The sequence below is a fragment of the Oncorhynchus gorbuscha genome, linkage group LG01 (genome assembly GCF_021184085.1).
Source record: "Oncorhynchus gorbuscha isolate QuinsamMale2020 ecotype Even-year linkage group LG01, OgorEven_v1.0, whole genome shotgun sequence".
Lineage (NCBI taxonomy): Eukaryota > Metazoa > Chordata > Actinopteri > Salmoniformes > Salmonidae > Oncorhynchus > Oncorhynchus gorbuscha.
The window spans coordinates 10916570-10935775 of record NC_060173.1 but is presented as its reverse complement, the minus strand read 5'-3'; the positions used below and the strand labels follow the sequence as shown (position 1 = coordinate 10935775).

At 43.6% G+C, this 19206-nt stretch overlaps 1 protein-coding gene across 5 annotated transcripts; it reads left to right on the top strand.

Moving 5' to 3' along the window:
• The first annotated feature begins 108 nt into the window (after positions 1 to 108).
• Positions 109 to 17727, top strand: LOC124032727 (CCR4-NOT transcription complex subunit 4-like). Of its 5 annotated transcripts, none has more exons than XM_046344888.1 (13): positions 109 to 360; positions 2148 to 2322; positions 3115 to 3312; positions 5935 to 6021; positions 7768 to 7869; positions 8211 to 8336; positions 8746 to 8873; positions 9025 to 9252; positions 11815 to 11872; positions 12127 to 12388; positions 13457 to 14011; positions 14426 to 14680; positions 15117 to 17727. In XM_046344888.1, the coding sequence occupies exons 2-13, from the start codon at positions 2149 to 2151 to the stop codon at positions 15506 to 15508; spliced, it is 2565 nt and encodes an 854-aa protein (XP_046200844.1). In that variant the 5' UTR covers positions 109 to 360; position 2148; the 3' UTR covers positions 15509 to 17727. The 5 variants fall into 5 exon arrangements, with proteins under 5 accessions (XP_046200844.1, XP_046200845.1, XP_046200842.1 ...); XM_046344889.1 differs by having other exon boundaries at positions 2116 to 2322; positions 14426 to 14677; XM_046344886.1 differs by having other exon boundaries at positions 2116 to 2322.
• Positions 17728 to 19206: the final 1479 nt, after the last annotated feature.

Genomic DNA, 19206 nt, shown 5'->3' with positions numbered 1-19206 from the left:
TATCCTAGACCTATCATAGGTATGTTGACTGAAAATACAATTAACTATATTTCCCACAATGCACTGTTGATAACCTTCTGCGCCGCCGCAGTACGTACTGAATGCTTGCTTCATTCACTCCTCCCTATTTTAATGCTAGCTAAGATGGTGGTTAGAGCGTATCTTCTTTACAGATAAAAATAAAATAAAAAAAACAAGAAAAGGACAAAACATCTATCAAGCTTTTTGAATTATAGCGCAATAATAAGTCTAACATAATCTCAAGTGTCTACAAATCTGGACAGTTCAGAGACATCAGCAATCCCCGCCCAATTTGGTGTGACTGTCCGTTTGGATTGGAATCCCTGTAATACGTACAGGGTAAGTAGCTAGCTAGTCGAAACTATTATTGTAACTGTCTGCTGGTAATTTCGTGGTAACATAACATTTATCTTGAACGAATTTATACAGTTTCTGCCTCAATGCCAATCATTTTTTTGCATTGACGCCTAGCTAGTTGTGGATTTAATCTAATGTCAATGGTTTACTGTGTCTTGAGTCTGTTAGCTCGCAAGCTAACGTTAGTAGGCCGCAGTCGCTAACTAGCCTAGATTCTGAAGTTAGCTTGTTTGCTAACGTTAGCCTCTTAGCACTTTCGTTGGTTAACAAGCTGTCACTTTGTATTCACACGACAGTGCCTGTCATGTGAACGTTGGGTATTTACTCAAAGCAAAACGTCAAAAACGGACGGCATTTGACTCGTTGACTTGAGTCTTACTCCTATTTTTATTGTTTTAGGCACCTGACCGGCTTTTTTTTTTGCGAGCTAACTAACATATGTTAACACAGGAGAGAATCATTGCAAACCATTAGCAGCATGTTAACGTTAATTACCTAGCTATTTGGCTTCATAGTATCAGTCATCTGACCATTGCTGCTTATAGTACTTGTATACCTGCATTATTTGTTGAGGGGAATGTTTGCTATGTCCGCTGTAGTTTAGCAAGGGATTTAAATATGCGTTTGAACTATTATATTGGAAAGTACCTAATGTTAGTTGGTTAACTAGTGTTACCCATGAAGCTAACGTAAGCTAGTTTGTCAATTGCCGTTACTTGTAATCAGCTAGCTAGCTCACTGGTAGAGTGACTTCCAGTTTGCAATCTAGTTCTATTAAAGACCAGCGCGAACTCTTCCACAAACTCCAAGATTCAATAGACCTGGTTTTTAATCAGTCTTTGATCTATTACAGTTGACATCTACAAGAAGGTACGCCCTCCTCCTGTCTAAACAACATCACATAATGTGTTTGTGGCTGGCTGTCCTTACCACAATCTGCTACTTTCGTATCAAGCTGTTGCCAATTGACCTGTAACACAGGCAGAAGTTGGTGATGATCCTCATAACATTCAGCTTCGACTACTAAAATATTAAGACACCAGTACCACTAGTTAAGTGAGCAGGTCTGATTTAGGCCTACGTTTTGCTTGTCACTAGTGTACTATTAATGTCCTCCACTATCCAGGTTTCCGATCCAACTTTTTTAATGCGAGTAAATTATGTCAGATAAAAAGTTTCTACAAGCTTGATGGAGTCAAGCAGATTTGTTCAATTTAAAAAATATATTTTAAAAATTCAACAATATAAGCTACAAGAGGTGATCTTTTTGTGTATGTAAAATTAATTACGTGAGAAATGAAGATGTTTATGTGCAAGTATTGATATAATGGCCATATCAAACTAACTTGATGGGAATACATCTCTGGATGGAAAATGGCCATCGTTTTATGGGGATTTTTGAATATTTGCATGCAAATCTGTTTCTAATTGGATGGAAACCTATCAATTGTTGACCATTTATTTACCTACTTAGAAAATAGTCAAAATAGAGTCTGTGAGTAGCAGAATTGTCTTTCCAGTCTCTATCCTATCTCATCTGCACATGAAAGGAAATGTCTATTTATTGCTGCACTTTTCAACAATGACTGTCCCTTTTTATCCATCTCATTGTTTCATGTATGTTTTTAATGTTTATTGTTGAATCCTGACTGCACAACACATTTCCCAATTGGGACAATTAAGATAACTTGATGTCTTACTAAAGCTCCCATCCCATACTACGCTCCTCCCTCCCAGCCGTGACACCTGCTCCCTTCACCGTACCATAGGATGTCCCACAGCCCCGAGATGAAGGATGACTCTATGGAGTGCCCTCTGTGCATGGAGCCGCTGGAGATTGACGACGTCAACTTCTTCCCCTGCACCTGTGGCTACCAGATCTGCCGCTTCTGCTGGCACCGCATCCGCACAGACGAGAACGGCCTCTGCCCCGCCTGCAGAAAGGTACGTAATCTATCCTAACCCCTAGCCCTTCTGCTGGCATTGCATCCGCACAGACGAGAACGGCCTCTGCCCCGCCTGCAGAAAGGTACGTAATCTATCCTAACCCCTAGCCCTTCTGCTGGCATTGCATCCGCACAGACGAGAACGGCCTCTGCCCCCGCCTGCAGAAAGGTACGTAATCTATCCTAACCCCTAGCCCTTCTACTGGCATTGCATCTGCACAGACGAGAACAACCTTTTTGGCCTGTCTGCAGAAAGGTGCATAACCTATCCTAACCCCTAGCCCTTCTGCTAGCACCGCATCTGAACAAACGAGAACGGCCTCTGCCCCGCCTGCAGAAAGGTACTTAACCTATCCTAACCCCCTAGCCTTTCTCCTAAACTTCTGCTGGCACCGTGTCCACACAGACGAGAACGGCCTCTGCCCCGTCTGCAGAAAAAGGCTGGCTCGTTGGGGGTTATGGTAATGTCACCTACAGTCTCGTAAAGGGCTTTTCAACACTGTTCCTGGAGAGCTACCCTCCTGTAGGTTTTCGTTTCAACCTGATTCAGCTTATCAACCAGCTAATTATTATAATCGGGTGCGCTTGATTACGGTTGGAACGAGAACCTACATGACAGTAACGCTCCAGGAACAGGGTTGGAGAGTACTGATCTAGTATAATGTAATACTACTTTATTCATCCATCAGAGGCATAAATGATTCTACTCAGCTCCTAACTCTCCCCAGAAGGATATACCTATAGTCTGTACAGGTGAGTTTACCTGTCTATCTCTGCTCCTACCATCCAGCCGTACCCGGAGGACCCTGCGGTGTACAAGCCCCTGTCACAGGAGGAGATCCAGAGGATAAAGAACGAGAAGAAGCAGAAACAGAACGAGAAGAAGCAGAAGGTGACAGAGAACAGGAAACACCTGGCCAGCGTCCGCGTGGTGCAGAGAAACCTGGTGTTTGTGGTCGGGCTCTCTCAAAGGCTCGCAGATCCAGAGGTGAGACGCCTATGAGCTTACTACATTATACATTGAGTGTATATTAGATGTTCTTTCCATGACATTGACTGACCAGGTGAAAAGGATGATCCCGTATTGATGTCACTTGTTAAAACTGCCCCATGTAGATCATGGGGCAGCAGGTAGCCTAGTGGTTAGAGCGTTGGGCCAGTAACCAAAAGGTTGCTAGATTGAATCCCCGAGCTGACAAGGTAAAACTCTGTCATTCTGCCCCTGAACAAGACAGTTAACCCACTGTTCCTAGGCTGTCATTGTAAATAAGAATTTGTTCTTAACTGACTTGCCTAGTTTAATAAATAAAATGAAGGGGAGGAGACTGGTGAAATATTTTCTAAGCTTTGAGACAATTGAGTCATGGATTGTGTCCCATTCAGAAGGTGAAAGGGCAAGACAAAGTGAATTGCCTTTGATTGTGGTATGGTAGTAGGTGCCAGGCAAACTGGTTTGTGTCAAGAACTGCAATGCTGCTGGGTATTTCATGCTCAACAGTTTCCTGTGTGTATAAAGAACAGTCCACCACCCAATGGATATCCAGCCTCCTTGACACAACTGTAGGAAGCATTGGGATCAACATGGGCCAGCATTCCTGTGGAACGCTTTCAACACCTTGTAGAGTGCGTGTCCTGGTGAATTGAGGCTGTTCTAAGGGCAAAAGGGGAGGTGTTCCTAATGTTTGGAATACTCAGTGTAGATCTACTATATCAGTATAGGCCAATCAATCGACTGTATTTGTAAAGCCCTTCGTACATCAGTTGATATCTCAAAGTGCTGTACAGAAACTCAGCCTAAAACCCCAAACAGCAAGCAATGCAGGTGTAGAAGCACAGTGGCTAGGAAAAACTCCTGAGAAAGGCCAGAACCTAGGAAGAAACCTAGAGAGGAACCAGGCTATGAGGGGTGGCCAGTCCTCTTCTGGCTGTGCCGGGTGGAGATTATAACAGAACATGGCCGAGATGTTCAAATGTTCATAGATGACCAGCAGGGTCAAATAATAATAATCACAGTAGTTGTCGAAGGTGCAGCAAGTCAGCACCTCAGGAGTAAATGTCAGTTGGCTTTTCATAGCCGATCATTCAGAGTATCTAGATCCTTTTTGTTAAGGTGGCAAAATTCCAGAAATTCCCAAGTTTTCAAGAAATTGGGAATCCTACCACTAGGATTTTTGGAAAACATGGGAAATTTGTGAGCTTCCTGAATTTTGCAACCCTAGTTGAACTATCCTTTTTTGAGGATTTTCCTCTAGAAGCCTCACCGACCCGAAGGTGAGTCCATCATCGATAGTGTAGGAGACATCTAGGTAATTAGTTGTTTTTAGGATGTCCATATTTTCTCTTCTGATTTCAGACCAATGCCAAGGTTTCTTCTATAGGTAACATGATATACTATCCCATTCCTTCTTCAGTTAACCCATGCATACTTTATTTATTTTTTACCTGGGATTTTTTTTTTTTTTTGCTGCTTATGTGCAGAATACATGGTTTTATCGTAGAGTATTTGATGTTCACAGATGCCGGTGGAGATCAAAAGCACTTAGCACATTGATTGGAAATAGTTTTTAACACGTCGCGTTAAACCTACTGAAGTCCCCACCCCTCCACTTTGCTTCAGTCATTTTTAAAGGGATACTGTGAGATTTTGAGACTTGGGGTTGTATTTCTCATAGAGATGTATAGAGGTCACAATTGTTGTATCAGTCCCATTACCGGTATGTTGTCTGTGAGTCCTTGGGAAATCCCATTGAGACGGATACCACATTGCGATCTCTGTACATCTCTATGCTACAATGGGACAGAAAATGAGGAAGTGGATAACCATAAAAATATATATATTTTCAGTCAAATGTATGAATTTATAAAATATTGATTACTATGTGTAGATTATTAGCACTAATAAATAACTACCTAAGCTTTACAGTAGTTAGATTTATTTTCCTGCTTTTGAAAGGAGCTGGCTACTGTACCGGGAGAGTTCCAGCAATTGCCCTAAGCTAATGTCAATCATCTCAACTGCACACAGAGACAAAAAATTTGTATCCATGAGTTGTTCACTCCAACCCTGTTCCTGTAGGTTTTCACTCCAACCCTAGTTTAACACACCTGACTCTAAGAATTATTTTGTTGATAAGTTGAATCAGGTTAGTTACAATTGGGGTCTGAGTTAACCTGAAGGGGGGGGGGTTCCTCTCCAGGAACAGGGTCGGAGGGAACCTGAAGGAGGGGTTGCTCTCCAGGAACAGGGTCGGAGGGAACCTGAAGGAGGGGTTGCTCTCCAGGAGCAGGGTCGGAGGGAACCTGAGGAACAGGGTCGGAGGGAACCTGAAGGAGGGGTTGCTCTCCAGGAGCAGGGTCGGAGTGAACCTGAAGGAGGGGTTGCTCTCCAGGAGCAGGGTCGGAGTGAACCTGAAGGAGGGGTTGCTCTCCAGGAACAGCGTTGGAGAGCCCTGCTTTAAGTAGTTGGACAAAGATATTCAGAATTTCATCTCACTATTCTGTTACTTGATCATATTTCCGGTCTACTGATGTAGCTATATTTGTTTTCCCTCAACTGTATTCATGAAGCTTTGTTTGTGAAAAATGTCTCCATCTCTTCATTTCTGCACAGGTTCTAAAAAGGCCAGAGTATTTTGGGAAGTTTGGGAAAATACACAAGGTGGTCATCAACAACAGCACATCATATGCAGGTTCACAGGTAAGAACTGGTTCTGTGTGGCTCACTTGGGAGGAGGGTAGCACACTTAGGTTGGTAACGGAGAACAGTCGTGGGTTCTATCGCCATACTAAAATATATACAGTACCAGTCAAGTTTAGACGCACCTACTCATTCAAGGGTATCATGAAGTCATCAAAAAAGTATAAAACAAATCAAGATGTGTTTTGTATTCTTCAAAGTAGCCACCATTTGCCTTGATGACTGCCAAGAGTGTGCAAAGCTTTCTGTCAACCAGCTTGACCTGGAATGCTTTACCCACAGTCTTGAAAGGGGTTCCCACATATGCTGATCACTTGTTGGCTGCTTTTCCTTGACTCTGCGGTCCAACTCATCCTAAACCATCTCAATTGGGTTGAGGTTGGGTGATTGTGGAGGCCTGATGCAGCATTCCATCACTCTCCTTCTTGGTCAAATAGCCCTTACATAGCCTGGAGGTGTGTTTTGTGTTATTGTCCTGTTGAAAAACAAATGATAGTCCCACTAAGCGCAAACCAGATGGGATGGCGTATCGCTGCAGAATGCTGTGGTAGCCATGCTGGTTAGGTGTGCCTTGAATTCTAAATAATTCACTGACAGTGTCGCCATTAAAGCCCCATCACATCTCCATGCTTCACGGTGGCAACCACATGTGAAAATCATCCGTTCACCTAATCTGCGCCTCACAAAGACACGGCGGTTGGAACCAAAAATCTATCATTTGGACTCATCAGAACAAAGGATAGATTTCCACCGGTCTTAAGTCCATTTCTTTTTTTTTCTTGGCCCAAACAAGTATCCTCTTCTTATTGGTGTCCTTTAGAATTGGTTTAAATGCTGCAATTCTACCATGAAGGTCTGCTTCACACAGTTTCCTCAGAACAGTTGATGTTGAGATGTGTCTGTTACTTGAACTGGGCTGCAATTTCTGAGGCTCGTAACTTTAATGAACTTGTACTCTGCAGCAGAGGTAATTCTGGGTTTTCCTTTCCTGTGGTGGTCCTCATGAGAGCCAGTTAACTCTAATGAACTGATTCTCTGCAGCAGAGGTAATTCTGGGTTTTCCTTTCCTGTGGTGGTCCTCATGAGAGCCAGTTTCATCATAGCTCTTGGTTTTTGCGACTACACTTGAAACGTTCAAAGATCTTGACATTTTCAGAATTGACTGACCTTCATGTTTTAAAGTAGTGATGGACTGTCCTTTCTCTATACTTATATGAGTTGCTCTTGGTATTTTACCAAATAGGGCTATCTTCTGTATAGCACACCTACATTGTCACACAATTGATTGGGTCAATGCATTAAGAAGGTAAGAATTTGGAATTTAACTTTTAACAAGGTAGGCCTGTTAATTGAACTGCATTCCAGGTGACTACCTCGTGAAGCTGGTTGAGAGAATGCCAAGAGTGTGCAAAGCGGTCATCAAGGTTACTTTGATGAATCATAGATTTAACACTTTTGGTTACGACATGATTTGATATGTGTTAGTAAATATTTTTGATATCTTCACTATTTTTCTGCAATGTAGAAAAAAATAAAGAAAAATGCTTGAATGGGTAGGTGTCCAAACTTTCGGCTGGTACTGTTACAAACTCGCTGTACTGTCAATTACTTTGGAGAAAAGTCAGATCATAAAAAGTGGGATTGAATTCAAAAGTGGGTTCCTCTCAATACATCTCTAACGAAGCAGTGTGTTTTCTTATGACCTATTCTGAATATTATTATTATAATAACTTTTCTGATCCGCAGGGTCCCAGTGCCAGTGCCTATGTCACCTATATCCGCTCTGAAGACGCCCTCAGAGCAATACAATGTGTAAACAATGTAGTGGTGGACGGCAGAACACTCAAGGTGACCGAAACAGACATTCAGGGCCAGTTTCTTGGACACAAATTAAACCAAATCCTGGATAACAATTCTCAATGGAGAAATTCCACTGAATGTGCATTTTAGTCCAGGACAAAGCTTAATCTGTCTGGGAAACTGGTCCTAGAAGTAACTGTTTGTAGACTTATTGTAAGGAACGTTATCAAATAAAGTACGATCTTATCTTAAATGCTATATGACCTTTTGTCTTAGATATGTAATAATATGATTTAGAGGGCAACAACTGAAGAGAACATTTGTCAAGTACATTTTCACTGAGCTCTCCTTTCTGTATTTAAAATAATGTGTTTTTTTTTTAAATGCAGGCTTCTTTAGGTACAACAAAATACTGCAGTTACTTCCTCAAAAGCATGCAGTGTCCCAAACCAGACTGTATGTATCTACATGAGCTGGGGGACGAGGCGGCTAGCTTTACTAAAGAGGAGATGCAGGTAACAAATCCTTTTTCCTTTTTTTCCTGTGTGATTTGTTGGTGGGTGAATAGAGATGCCTAACAACTTTCTCTTGCCGTCATGTACTGTTCTTGCCTGTGTGTAAACCTTGTCCCGGGTTAGATCTTGTTATTTTATTTCCTTTTGGGTGTTTTAGTATCTGCCTTTTTCAACCATGTTCTTACTTCAAGTGTCTTTGGACCTCAGCATTAATGTTATTTGAAGCTAGCCTGGTCCCAGATCTGGATGTGCAGTATAACCGATTCCTAATGTCGTTGTCATCCTAGATCTGGGTCCTAGGTGGAACCTGGGACACAGTTGAATTGAGTAGGTGTCTGTGGTGAACAGTGGGAGCGTTGTGTGTTTATGATTCACTGCTTAAGTGACTTAACGTTATGTTTGTCCTTAGGCTGGGAAACACCAAGAATACGAGCAAACACTACTCCAGGACCTCTACAAAATGAACCCAAGCTTTCTACAAACGTCACCGTGTGCAGGGGAAAAGTCCAAAAGCAGATCTTCAAATTCTACACACAGGTATGTTTGGTATTTTGGCTTTCCCCTATCTACCCAACAGTAAATATTTGTCCTGGAGGCTGTGGCACTAACCGCTTGACCATCTTAGGCTTCTATTGATTTCCACCACACAACATCTCTTTATTATATGTTTGTCCATTTATCACAACAGACCCAACAATGGCAAAGATGGGTGGCCGATTCTATCGGGGTACGGTGGCAAACTGGCCAATGGCCTGTCAGAGGACAGGAAGTCTCCTCCACTGCTAGACTGCTGCCTGGACCCAGAGGGCCTAACCGATGGGTTAGGACTTGGCCTGGGGCTGGACACCGAGCTGGGGATGGGGTCTGGTCAGGGTGCTGCCCTGTCCCCCTTCTCCTCTAACTGTGACAGCAACAGGTAATATGGAACAGGGCTTATCAAACCTTTTGGGTAATGGACCACTTTTGTGAAAGCACCCCCTCATAATCAGAACATTACTCGAGTGCCATTTTAACAAATAGCCTACAAGGATTCTTTTTACTATGACTTCTGCATTACATGGCCAGACGAACCAAGTCTCAGCCCCGAGGAAGGAACATTTTAAAATGCCCACTTTTTGCCATCTGAGAGAAAATAATGCAGATTTAAAGCTAATTTCCCGTAATTCTACACTTTTTGCCATTAGGCAGAGAGAACTTCGCAGTTTTTAAAACTTAAATTACAGCGCAGTTAAGTAAAAAAATAAATAAATAATTCTTATTAAATGGGGGAGGGGATAGTATTGAGTTGAAAAATGTATAATTGGAGTACTGTGGATATCAATATGTCTGAGTCTCCGAGGTCCATGTTGCCCAGAGTTAAGAACATACATTATAGATTAATATTACACACTTTAAATATATTGCATGGATCCCTTGGCCAAAATTCTCTTTTTGTAATATATATTTTTTTTAATTGTGTGTGGATGGATATAGATTGAGAGATCTGGCTACAGACCCCCTGCAGAACCTGGATCCCACTTTGAGAATCCCTGATATGCAGTGCCTTCAGAAAGTATTCATACCCCTTGACTTATTCCACATTTTGTTGTTACAGCCTGAATTCAACATGGGTACTCCATAGTGACAATGAAAACAACATGTTTTTAAAAATTGGTGCAAATTTATTGAAAAATTAAATGCATAAATATCTCATGTACATAAGTATTCACAATCCTGAATCATCTTTGGCAGTGATTTACAGCTTTTTTGGTAAATCTCTTAGAGCTTTCCACAACTGGATTATACACTATTTGCCTATTTATTATTTTCTAAATTCTTCAAGCTCTGTCAAATTGGTTGTTGATCATTGCTGGACAACCATTTTCAGGTATTAACATAGATTTTCAAGTAGATTTAAATCAAAACTGTAACTCGGCCACTCAAGAACATTAGCTGTTTTCTTGGTAAGCAAATCCAGTGTAGATTTTGCCTTGTGTTTTAGGTTATTGTCTTGCTGAAAGGTACATTCATTCCCAGTTTTTGGTGGAAAGCAGACTGTACCAGGTTTTCCTCTAGGAATTTGCCTGTGCTTAGCTCCATTCAGTTTTTTCTTATCCTGAAAAACTTGCCATTCCTTAAATATTACAAGCATACCCATAACATTATGCAGCCACCACTATGCTTGAAAATATGTAGCTCAGTAATGTGCTGTATTGGATTTGTCCCAAACGTAACACTTTGTATTCAGGACAAAAAGGAATTGCTGACCACATTTTCTTTTTCAGTATTACTTTAGTGCCTTATTGCAAACAGGAAGTATGTTTTGGAATAGTTTTTTTTCCTGTACAGACTTCCCTTTCACTGTCATTTAGGTTAGTATTGTTGACTAACTACAATGTTGTTGATCCATCCTCAGTTTTCTCCTATCACAGCCATTCAACTCTGTTTTAAATTCACCATTGACCTCATGGTGAAATCCCTGAAATTGTGAGGCATTGGAAAACCTCCCTGGTCTGTGTGGTTGAATCTGTTTGAAATTCACTGCTCAACTGAGGGACCTTACAGTTATCTGTATGTGTGTACCTAGTACAGAGACGAGGTAGTCATTAACTGTACAGGGACGAGGTAGTCATTAACTGTACAGGGACGAGGTAGTCATTAACTGTACAGGGACGAGGTAGTCATTAACTGTACAGGGACGAGTCATTAACTGTAGTCATTAACTGTACAGGGACGAGGTAGTCATTAACTGTACAGGGACGAGGTAGTCATTAACTGTACAGGGACGAGGTAGTCATTAACTGTACAGGGACGAGGTAGTCATTAACTGTACAGGGACGAGGTAGTCATTAACTGTACAGGGACGAGGTAGTCATTAACTGTACAGGGACGAGGTAGTCATTAACTGTACAGGGACGAGGTAGTCATTAACTGTACAGGGACGAGGTAGTCATTAACTGTGCAGGGACGAGGTCATGTTAAACACTATTATTGCACACAGAGTCCATGCAACTTATGTGACTTTTAAATTAATTTGTAAAAACATTATTCCACTTTGATTATGGGTTATTGTATGTAGGCCAGTGACCAAAAAAAATCTACATTTGATCAATTTTAAGTTCAGACTTTAACACAACAAAATTTGTAAAGTCAAGGGTGAGACTACTTTCTGAAGGCACTGTACAAAAATAAGACTTTAGTCCATTTTACAATGACAGAGATGTTGACATGTCACAGGCAATATATACTGGAGGGTTAAACCAAGCTTACTGAGAAGGCAGGCAGTACTGTTCTGTACTGCATGGTTACACATTCACTATAGTTGCTGGAAACGTGTTGAAAAGGGCTCTGTGAAGAGAGAATCCAAGCCAGCCCTAGTTTGGTTCAGGTCAGCACAATAAAGTGAAAAGGTTTTAACTCACAGGCCAAACTGGCCTCCTTTTGGTCCGTTTTAAATGCTGGTGGTGGGCCATGAAGATCATTGTCTGTTTCTCTTTAGTCCCAGCGACAAACCTCCGGAATCAATAAGTATGGTGAATGGAGAGACATTACAACAGGTACGAAGACCTTTACTAATGACTTAATGTAGAAGCACAGAAATGTTTTAACCTTCCTACATGTATTTTCAAGATTTGTATAAGTATATAGATAACTACTATATTACATGAAAAACCTATTGATGTTATTTAGGGAAATGATTGTTAAATATATGTATACATTTTCTTCTGAGCCATTTCAAATATAGCTGATTTATTTCTTACAAATGTTACATTGTCACAGACATTACCAATGTCTCCCCCCCCCTCTCCAGATGCCTAACAGTGAGTCCCCCTCCTCTCCTCCGGGGCTGACCAGACCTCCGAGCAGTCTGGTGGTTCCTATCAGTGTAGTGGACCTCACCGCCCGCTCTCCCTTCGAGGGGGCTGCTGCAGAGTCCCAGTCGCTCTTCTCAGACAACAGTAACTTCAGACAACCCAACCCTATCCCGTCTGGCCTGCCCCCCTTCCCTAACACACCTAGAGGGGGATCCGACTGGCCCATGACCCCTGAACCACAGAGCCTCTTCGCATCAGGTGGGTTGTGTGGGCTAGACACTGACACACACACACACACACACACACACACACTGTTTAGTAGACAATGCTTCCTTTAACAGTGCAGTGTCGCCTCCTGGGTGGAGCAGTGGTCTAAGGCACTGCATCGCAGTGCTAGCTGTGCCACCAGGGACTGGGTTCGCGCCCAGGCTCTGTCTCGACCGGGAGGCCCATGAGGCGGAGCACAATTGGCCTAGCATCGTCCGGGTTAGGGAGGGTTTGGCCGGCAGGGATGTCCTTGTCTCATCGAGCACTAGCGACTCCTGTGGCGGGCCGGGCGCAGTGCACACTAACCAGGTCGCCAGGTGCACGGTTTTTCCTCCGACACATTGGTGCGGCTGGCATCCGGGTTGGATGTGCATTGGGTCAAGAAGCAGAGCGGCTAGGTTGGGTTGTGTTTCGGAGGACGCATGGCTCTTTAAAAAAAATTGTATAATATGTTTATTATTTTACAATAAAAAATCAAATAAAAAAGACAGCAATACTAACATTCATTGTACTGTTGAATGGGATGGCCAATTTAGAGGACAAAACAAAACTTAACTCTCACAAACACAAAATAAAACAAAATCCTATTAGGTGGTACATGTATATGAAGACAGCATATAGTCATTACAAGCAGTGTAGTAAAGCCAAAAATAAATGTTGAGTGGAGTACAGCACAGAGTAGCAGCAGATCATCAACCCAGTTATGAAGCTGGACTAGACCATTTATCCAGTATCGGCTGCCATATTTTGTAAAACATTTGACTTCTATTGGAGGTATTGTATCGAATCTTTTCCATATGTATAGGTACAGTCTCCAGTTTCCAAAATGGCAATATGAGCCTTTTGGCTAATAGAGTACAAAGAGAGACAGCTTTCCCTTCGTGGTTATTCCCATCAACTGTACCAAACAGAGCGGTCAATGTGTCTGGGGCTAGAAGTCTATCAAAGGCTCTAGATAAATAATCAAAAATGAGAGCCCAGTAAACATGTAATTTAGGACATATCAGCTTTGAAACATAACCACTATATACATTTTCCATGCTTCTCTCCCTTCCCCAGACACAATACCGGTCTCGTCCTCCACAGACTGGCAGGCGGCCTTCGGCTTCGGCTCCTCATCCAAGACACAACAGCAGGACGACGACCTAGGCTTCGACCCCTTCGACATCACGAGGAAGGCCCTGGCTGACCTCATAGAGAAGGAGCTGTCAGTCCAGGACCAGCCCAGTCCGCTGGGGTCCCCCGGCCCCTTCAGCCTCCACCACCCCGGGTCCCACCACGGCCTTCACCTGCCCCCCTCCAACCCCAACCATTTCCCCAGTAGCCTTGGACCTCCACCCCGACTCTCTCAGCTCCACCACAGGCAAATCTATAGTTCCTTTAGTTTCCCTGGTTCCCAGAGTCAGAGTAGTCATCATGGTGGAAGTCAGGCTGCCCAGGCCGCCACAGCCTCTCGGCATCCCTGGATGGACATGTCTCCCTCGGCACGCAGCAATAATCACCTCTCACACTTGAACCACTCGGCCAACGCTGGAGGGGGACATGGAAACTTCCTGGACTTGAGCATGCCTCCTCAGCGCCACAGTACAGGGCTGGGAGGGATCCCCATATCAGGTAGGTTGTTATAAGACCCTGGCTCTGTCTTCTTGGGAGTGTTGAGTTTAGGAGTAAGTTATGTCTTGTCTCAATTCAGGAAGTAAACAAAAATTGAAATGGGCATTTCAGTTTAAATCCTGAATGGACTGAATTGAAATTCAGTTGACCCCAACCCTGTTTGAGTCATGTTTAATACAGTCTGTCCAGTAGGACTGTAACAAGCATTGAATGTCAAAACATGTCATCGTTTTGCCGATTTCTCCCATGTTTCCTGCAAGGTCAAAATGACAAATTACATGTAGTTGTAGTTCTGTGTTTTGGCCACAAGATGGCAGTCCAAAGCCACCTGTGAAGGTGTGGATTCATAAAATCTGTATTAAATGAAGCAAATCAGCCCTGCTTATTTTCTAATCAAATATGTTTTCTCTCTAGAAAGCAGCTGTTCTATAGATGGCCTCAATGTGAAAGAATGGCAGGCTGGCCTGAGAGCTCTCCTCCCTAACATTAACATCAACTTCGGCGGTCTCCCCAACTCCTCCTCTTCCTCCTCCTCCTCATCGTCCTCCAGTGTGAATCACATCGGGCGTCCCAACCACCTGGGGGGGCTAAATGGGCCAGTGGGGCTATCACACAGCCTCAGCTGGGACGGTACGGCCAGCTGGATGGACCCAGCCATCATCACAGGTAGTGAGTAAACCCCAGACGTATTTATTACAATACGATGATAATGACTTAATTCTGTCATGTAACATGCAGATTTTTAACAACTATTTACAATAACTTATTACGATAGGCTTGAAAGTGTTATAAGCAGAGTTGGACATGTCATCTTTATTTAGCCAGGATACTCTACTCACCAACAGTAGTCACTGTTTTCCATGGAGATCTGTAGACTGCACTAAAGATACTAAATGGAAGTGGGTCTCCATGGTTTCTCCAGCTGGTCCCGAGGGCTCCCTCTGGGTACACATTTAGGTTTTTGCCATAATCAAAGTCTGATGATGAGTTGGCTATTTTGAATCTACTGTGTGGTGCTAGGGCAAAAACCAAAGCATGCAGAGTTTGGGAAACTCTGTCCTACAGTTCCCACTCACTCACTCATCCATCTCTCTCCTCTCTTCAGGCATCCCAGCCTCGACAGGGAACAGTTCAGACCTTTTCCAAGAGGACCAGAATCCTCCTCACTGGCTCAAGTCCCTCCAGGCCCTGACAGAGATGGACGGCCCTGCCCTGCCTAGCTCCTCTCTCCCCCAGCAGCCCCAGAACCAACAGCACCTGTCCCTCCACAGCCACCACCATGGCCTCCTAGACCAGGCTGCCTCACACCCACACCTCCCCCTCCACCACAGAGCTGGCTCCGGCTGGGCCCCTTACCTTCCCAGCCTGGCCCAACCCACACAGGCCAACCCCAGCCAGTTTCACAGCCCTCCCCCAGGTTTCCAGACAGCCTTCAGACCCCCAGGCCAGAGCGCTACAGAGCTGCTAAACAGTACCACCGCCGGAGACCGACACTAAAGACAGATTACAGCAGTGTCCCAACCCGATGCAGATACAGTGTACACACACCAATCTGCAGATTATCAAATTATGAAGAATTATTAGCTAACAAAATAACAAGGCTGCTTTCTTTGTCCTTTAAACTTCTATCTTTTTGTTCTGTTCTGACGGCCTGTTTGTTCCTTTTTTCTCTCTTTTTTTCTTTCCCCGTGTCACATGACATGCATTGCTAGGTACCCTCCCTTTTGGTCTGCCACCGACCAAGTCAATGCCTTACTGTGAGCTCCAGTAGTCAGGGGGTGGGGGTTCAGTAGTTGTGAAACGTTTTGAAAACGGAAAGTGTTTCTTATTGGATAAATCCATGTTGTCCCCGCCGGTTTCACTTAGTTTTCTTTCGTTTGGTGCATAATGAATATGACCCAGGTGAATTGTTTGGGATCAGACACTGCTGTGAGCTCCACTTGAGGTCCGTTCTTTATGATCTAGACGAGCACGGAGAACAGGAGCAGTACTAGGTTTGGTGACGCCGACGTGGATAACTACAAAACGCACAGGAAACCAGATTAACGTGGGTCATTTTAAGAAGTTAACTCGTGGTATGAAATGGATGAAAGAAGTGAAGTCACGATTACTCTTTGAGGATGAAGCAACCAAATGAATGGAAAATCTGCTCTTAAAGCTTTGCCCTAAATACCCTCATCAACCCCACTTTCAACAGAACAGGAGACCTGGATGAAACTCTACGTTCCCTCGCTGCAGAGAAACCCTGGAGTGGTTCACTTTGGGCATGTGACAAAATGCCTCAGTTTAACGGTTTAACAGGTATGGTTGAGAATCTTTAGAGAACTATTGTTGAGGGACTTGTCGTAGTTGGTTCAGATGACAGGAAGTTCTGCAGACAGAGATGGGCGGACTAAGACGTTAGGAGGGGTGAGTTGAGGGCACAGGTAGGCTATACGTGCTACGGTTTCCATGTTAGACACACGGTCACAATGGTGACGTTCCAGGCCGACTAGATTGTAGTCGTGCTGCACTCAATGCAGCAACCAATGATCGACCTTTGAAGTCGGTGTCAGACTGCTATATCATATGTGGTTAGCTGAGAACTGATCAGCTATAGCTGATTTAACTGGTTAGCTGAGAACACCTATTCAGGCGTTGTGAGATCTGGCAGGCGACTGCAATGTAGTCTGCCTGGAACGCGTCCAACCAATGACTTGTCTCATGCAGGTCATTAAAACCAATGTTCATCCCTTTGGGGTCAGGGGTCATGGTGCCCCGTCCTGTAGTAGAGGGAAGATTCAGTTGAACCTCTGTATCAGAGGAAGTAGCACCACCTAACAGGAGGGCTGGCCGACTGGTTAAAGAGTCCACTGTTCCCGGGTCGGAAGAAGAATAGGTCAAGACTCGCGATACCAGACCTCGGCACGTTAACTGCTAATTCTGGTGAAACGGAGCGGTTGGCGTCGAGGCTAGGGGGAAAAAAGTACAGTATTTAAAAACTGTTGGGAATATTACAGGCTAATACTGGGACATCCTGAAACCAGGATTTGGTCTTCTACACAGTGCCACTGTGTGGTACCTCCAGTAGCTAAACCCTTATCAGGAGAACGACCAGAAAGCAGACAAAACAGAAATGAAGGGGTTGATGAAAAGGCTTCCAGGATATGCAGGTCAAAACTAATACTAATAAGGGTAGCCAATAGCGTTACAAGTTTACACCTTGTTAGACCCGTGAGGGCTTTCAACGAGGCCTTTACCATGAATTAATGAGAGGCGCTTGAGTGATTGGGAAATGGTGTCAAGATGTTCTGATATGTATCTGTATAAAACGTCTGAGAATGGAAATAATGCAATGTGATATCGTGAAGTGCTACAAGACAAGCTGACAAACGACGGCTTGCAATTTAATCCAAGGAGCTCTCTGCCTTCCTCTGGGCCAAGAGAATTAATAACCTCTCCTTCCTTCACAGACCCTTTCTTTTAGTCTTAACTCATGATCTCTCCATCTTTCTCTCTCTTTCGCTCTGTTCATCCCTCCCTCTTTCTCCTGCTGTCCCCTATTAAAAACAGTATTCACCAGAAACAAGAACTGATCCAGGAGAAACCAACGGTCAGTCATACTACCGTGGTTTTGAACATGATGCTGAGTTAAACACTCATTGAGGAGCTTAAAGGAATTGAACTGTCCTCTGCAGGTCTGGAAAAAGAAACCTTAAATAAAACGGAAAAACCCAGTGCTCGATTTGGCTCCTTTTGTTTCAGTTTCACACTTTGTCACGTTTCCTTGTCGTTAAAGAATTACATTGACTGTTCTAAAGTGTCATAACATGTTGATACAACCAGTGTTACAACTCGTAGGGTCTGTTTCCTGGACACGGATTCAAGCCTATCCTGGACTAAAAACCCTATTTCAATGGAGAATGTCCATTTGAGCATGCTTTCTACTCCAGCACTAGATTTGTTCAGCGCCTGGGAAACATCCCTAATGTTTCTGATGTAACGTCAGCTTGATCTCCACAGGAAACAGACCCCTAATGTTTCTGATGTAACGTCAGCTTGATCTCCACAGGAAACAGACCCCTAATGTTTCTGATGTAACGTCAGCTTGATCTCCACAGGAAACAGACCCCTAATGTTTCTGATGTAACGTCAGCTTGATCTCCACAGGAAACAGACCCCTAATGTTTCTGATGTAACGTAAGCTTGATCTCCACAGGAAACAGACCCCTAATGTTTCTGATGTAACGTCAGCTTGATCTCCACAGGAAACAGACCCCTAATGTTTCTGATGTAACGTCAGCTTGATCTCCACAGGAAACAGACCCCTAATGTTTCTGATGTAACGTCAGCTTGATCTCCACAGGAAACAGACCCCTAATGTTTCTGATGTAACGTCAGCTTGATCTCCACAGGAAACAGACCCCTAATGTTTCTGATGTAACGTCAGCTTGATTTCCACAGTGCGAAGACCTGCATTTTAAGACCAATAGAAAATTTGAATGATCTTAAATGTGACACCACATAAACTCAAGTCAATAAATCATTACTTAAATGTTAAAGAGAAATTTCTTCAGGACTGTATTTTTACTTTCTCTCCACTAGGGGGCAGAGTCTTCTTTCCCTGCTGAGGCTCTGCAACCCAAATTTAGTCTGTCCCAAATGGCCCGCTATTCCGTATATAGTGCACTACTTTTGACCAGATCCCTGTATTGTACTACATAGTGAATAGGATGCTGTTTGAGACGGAGACCCTGTCTCCCCCGACAACAGTTGGGAGAGCTCAGTGGGATGTTGACGCTCAGGTACTGAAGGTTATCTCTAAGTACATTGCTTCTTCGTTGTTTATCGCCTGTAAAACCCCTGTAATTGTTTTTAATTCTGTCCCAACTGATATCAAATTGACATTGTCCTACATTGATTTATTGACTTTGAAAAGCTGGCAGGAGTATGTGGCCAACTAGATGGTGCTCTCAGATCTGAGGGTTTGTCTGAGAGGTAGGGGTGTGTGTTCTTGCATACTGTATGCAGTCCTCACCCACCTCCTGTGCAGTGCAACCTGGTCCACGCAACCAGCCAGCCTATGCAGTACTATGTGGCTACCTGCAGCAGAACAGCAGTGTACTGCTATAGCTCACTGTCCTGTAGGACCTCTGACAGGTTAAAGTAACACTGGGGGAAACTGATCCTGTGACATGACTACTGTCAGTTATGTA

Excerpts from the sequence above, each read along its gene's own strand:
- LOC124032727 (XM_046344888.1), top strand. The coding sequence starts at position 2,149 with ATGTCCCACAGCCCCGAGATGAAGGATGACTCTATGGAGTGCCCTCTG. Across the intron at positions 9,253-11,814 it reads TCTAACTGTGACAGCAACAG|TCCCAGCGACAAACCTCCGG; the intron begins GTAATATGGAAC and ends GTTTCTCTTTAG. Across the intron at positions 14,681-15,116 it reads CCCAGCCATCATCACAGGTA|GCATCCCAGCCTCGACAGGG; the intron begins GTGAGTAAACCC and ends TCCTCTCTTCAG.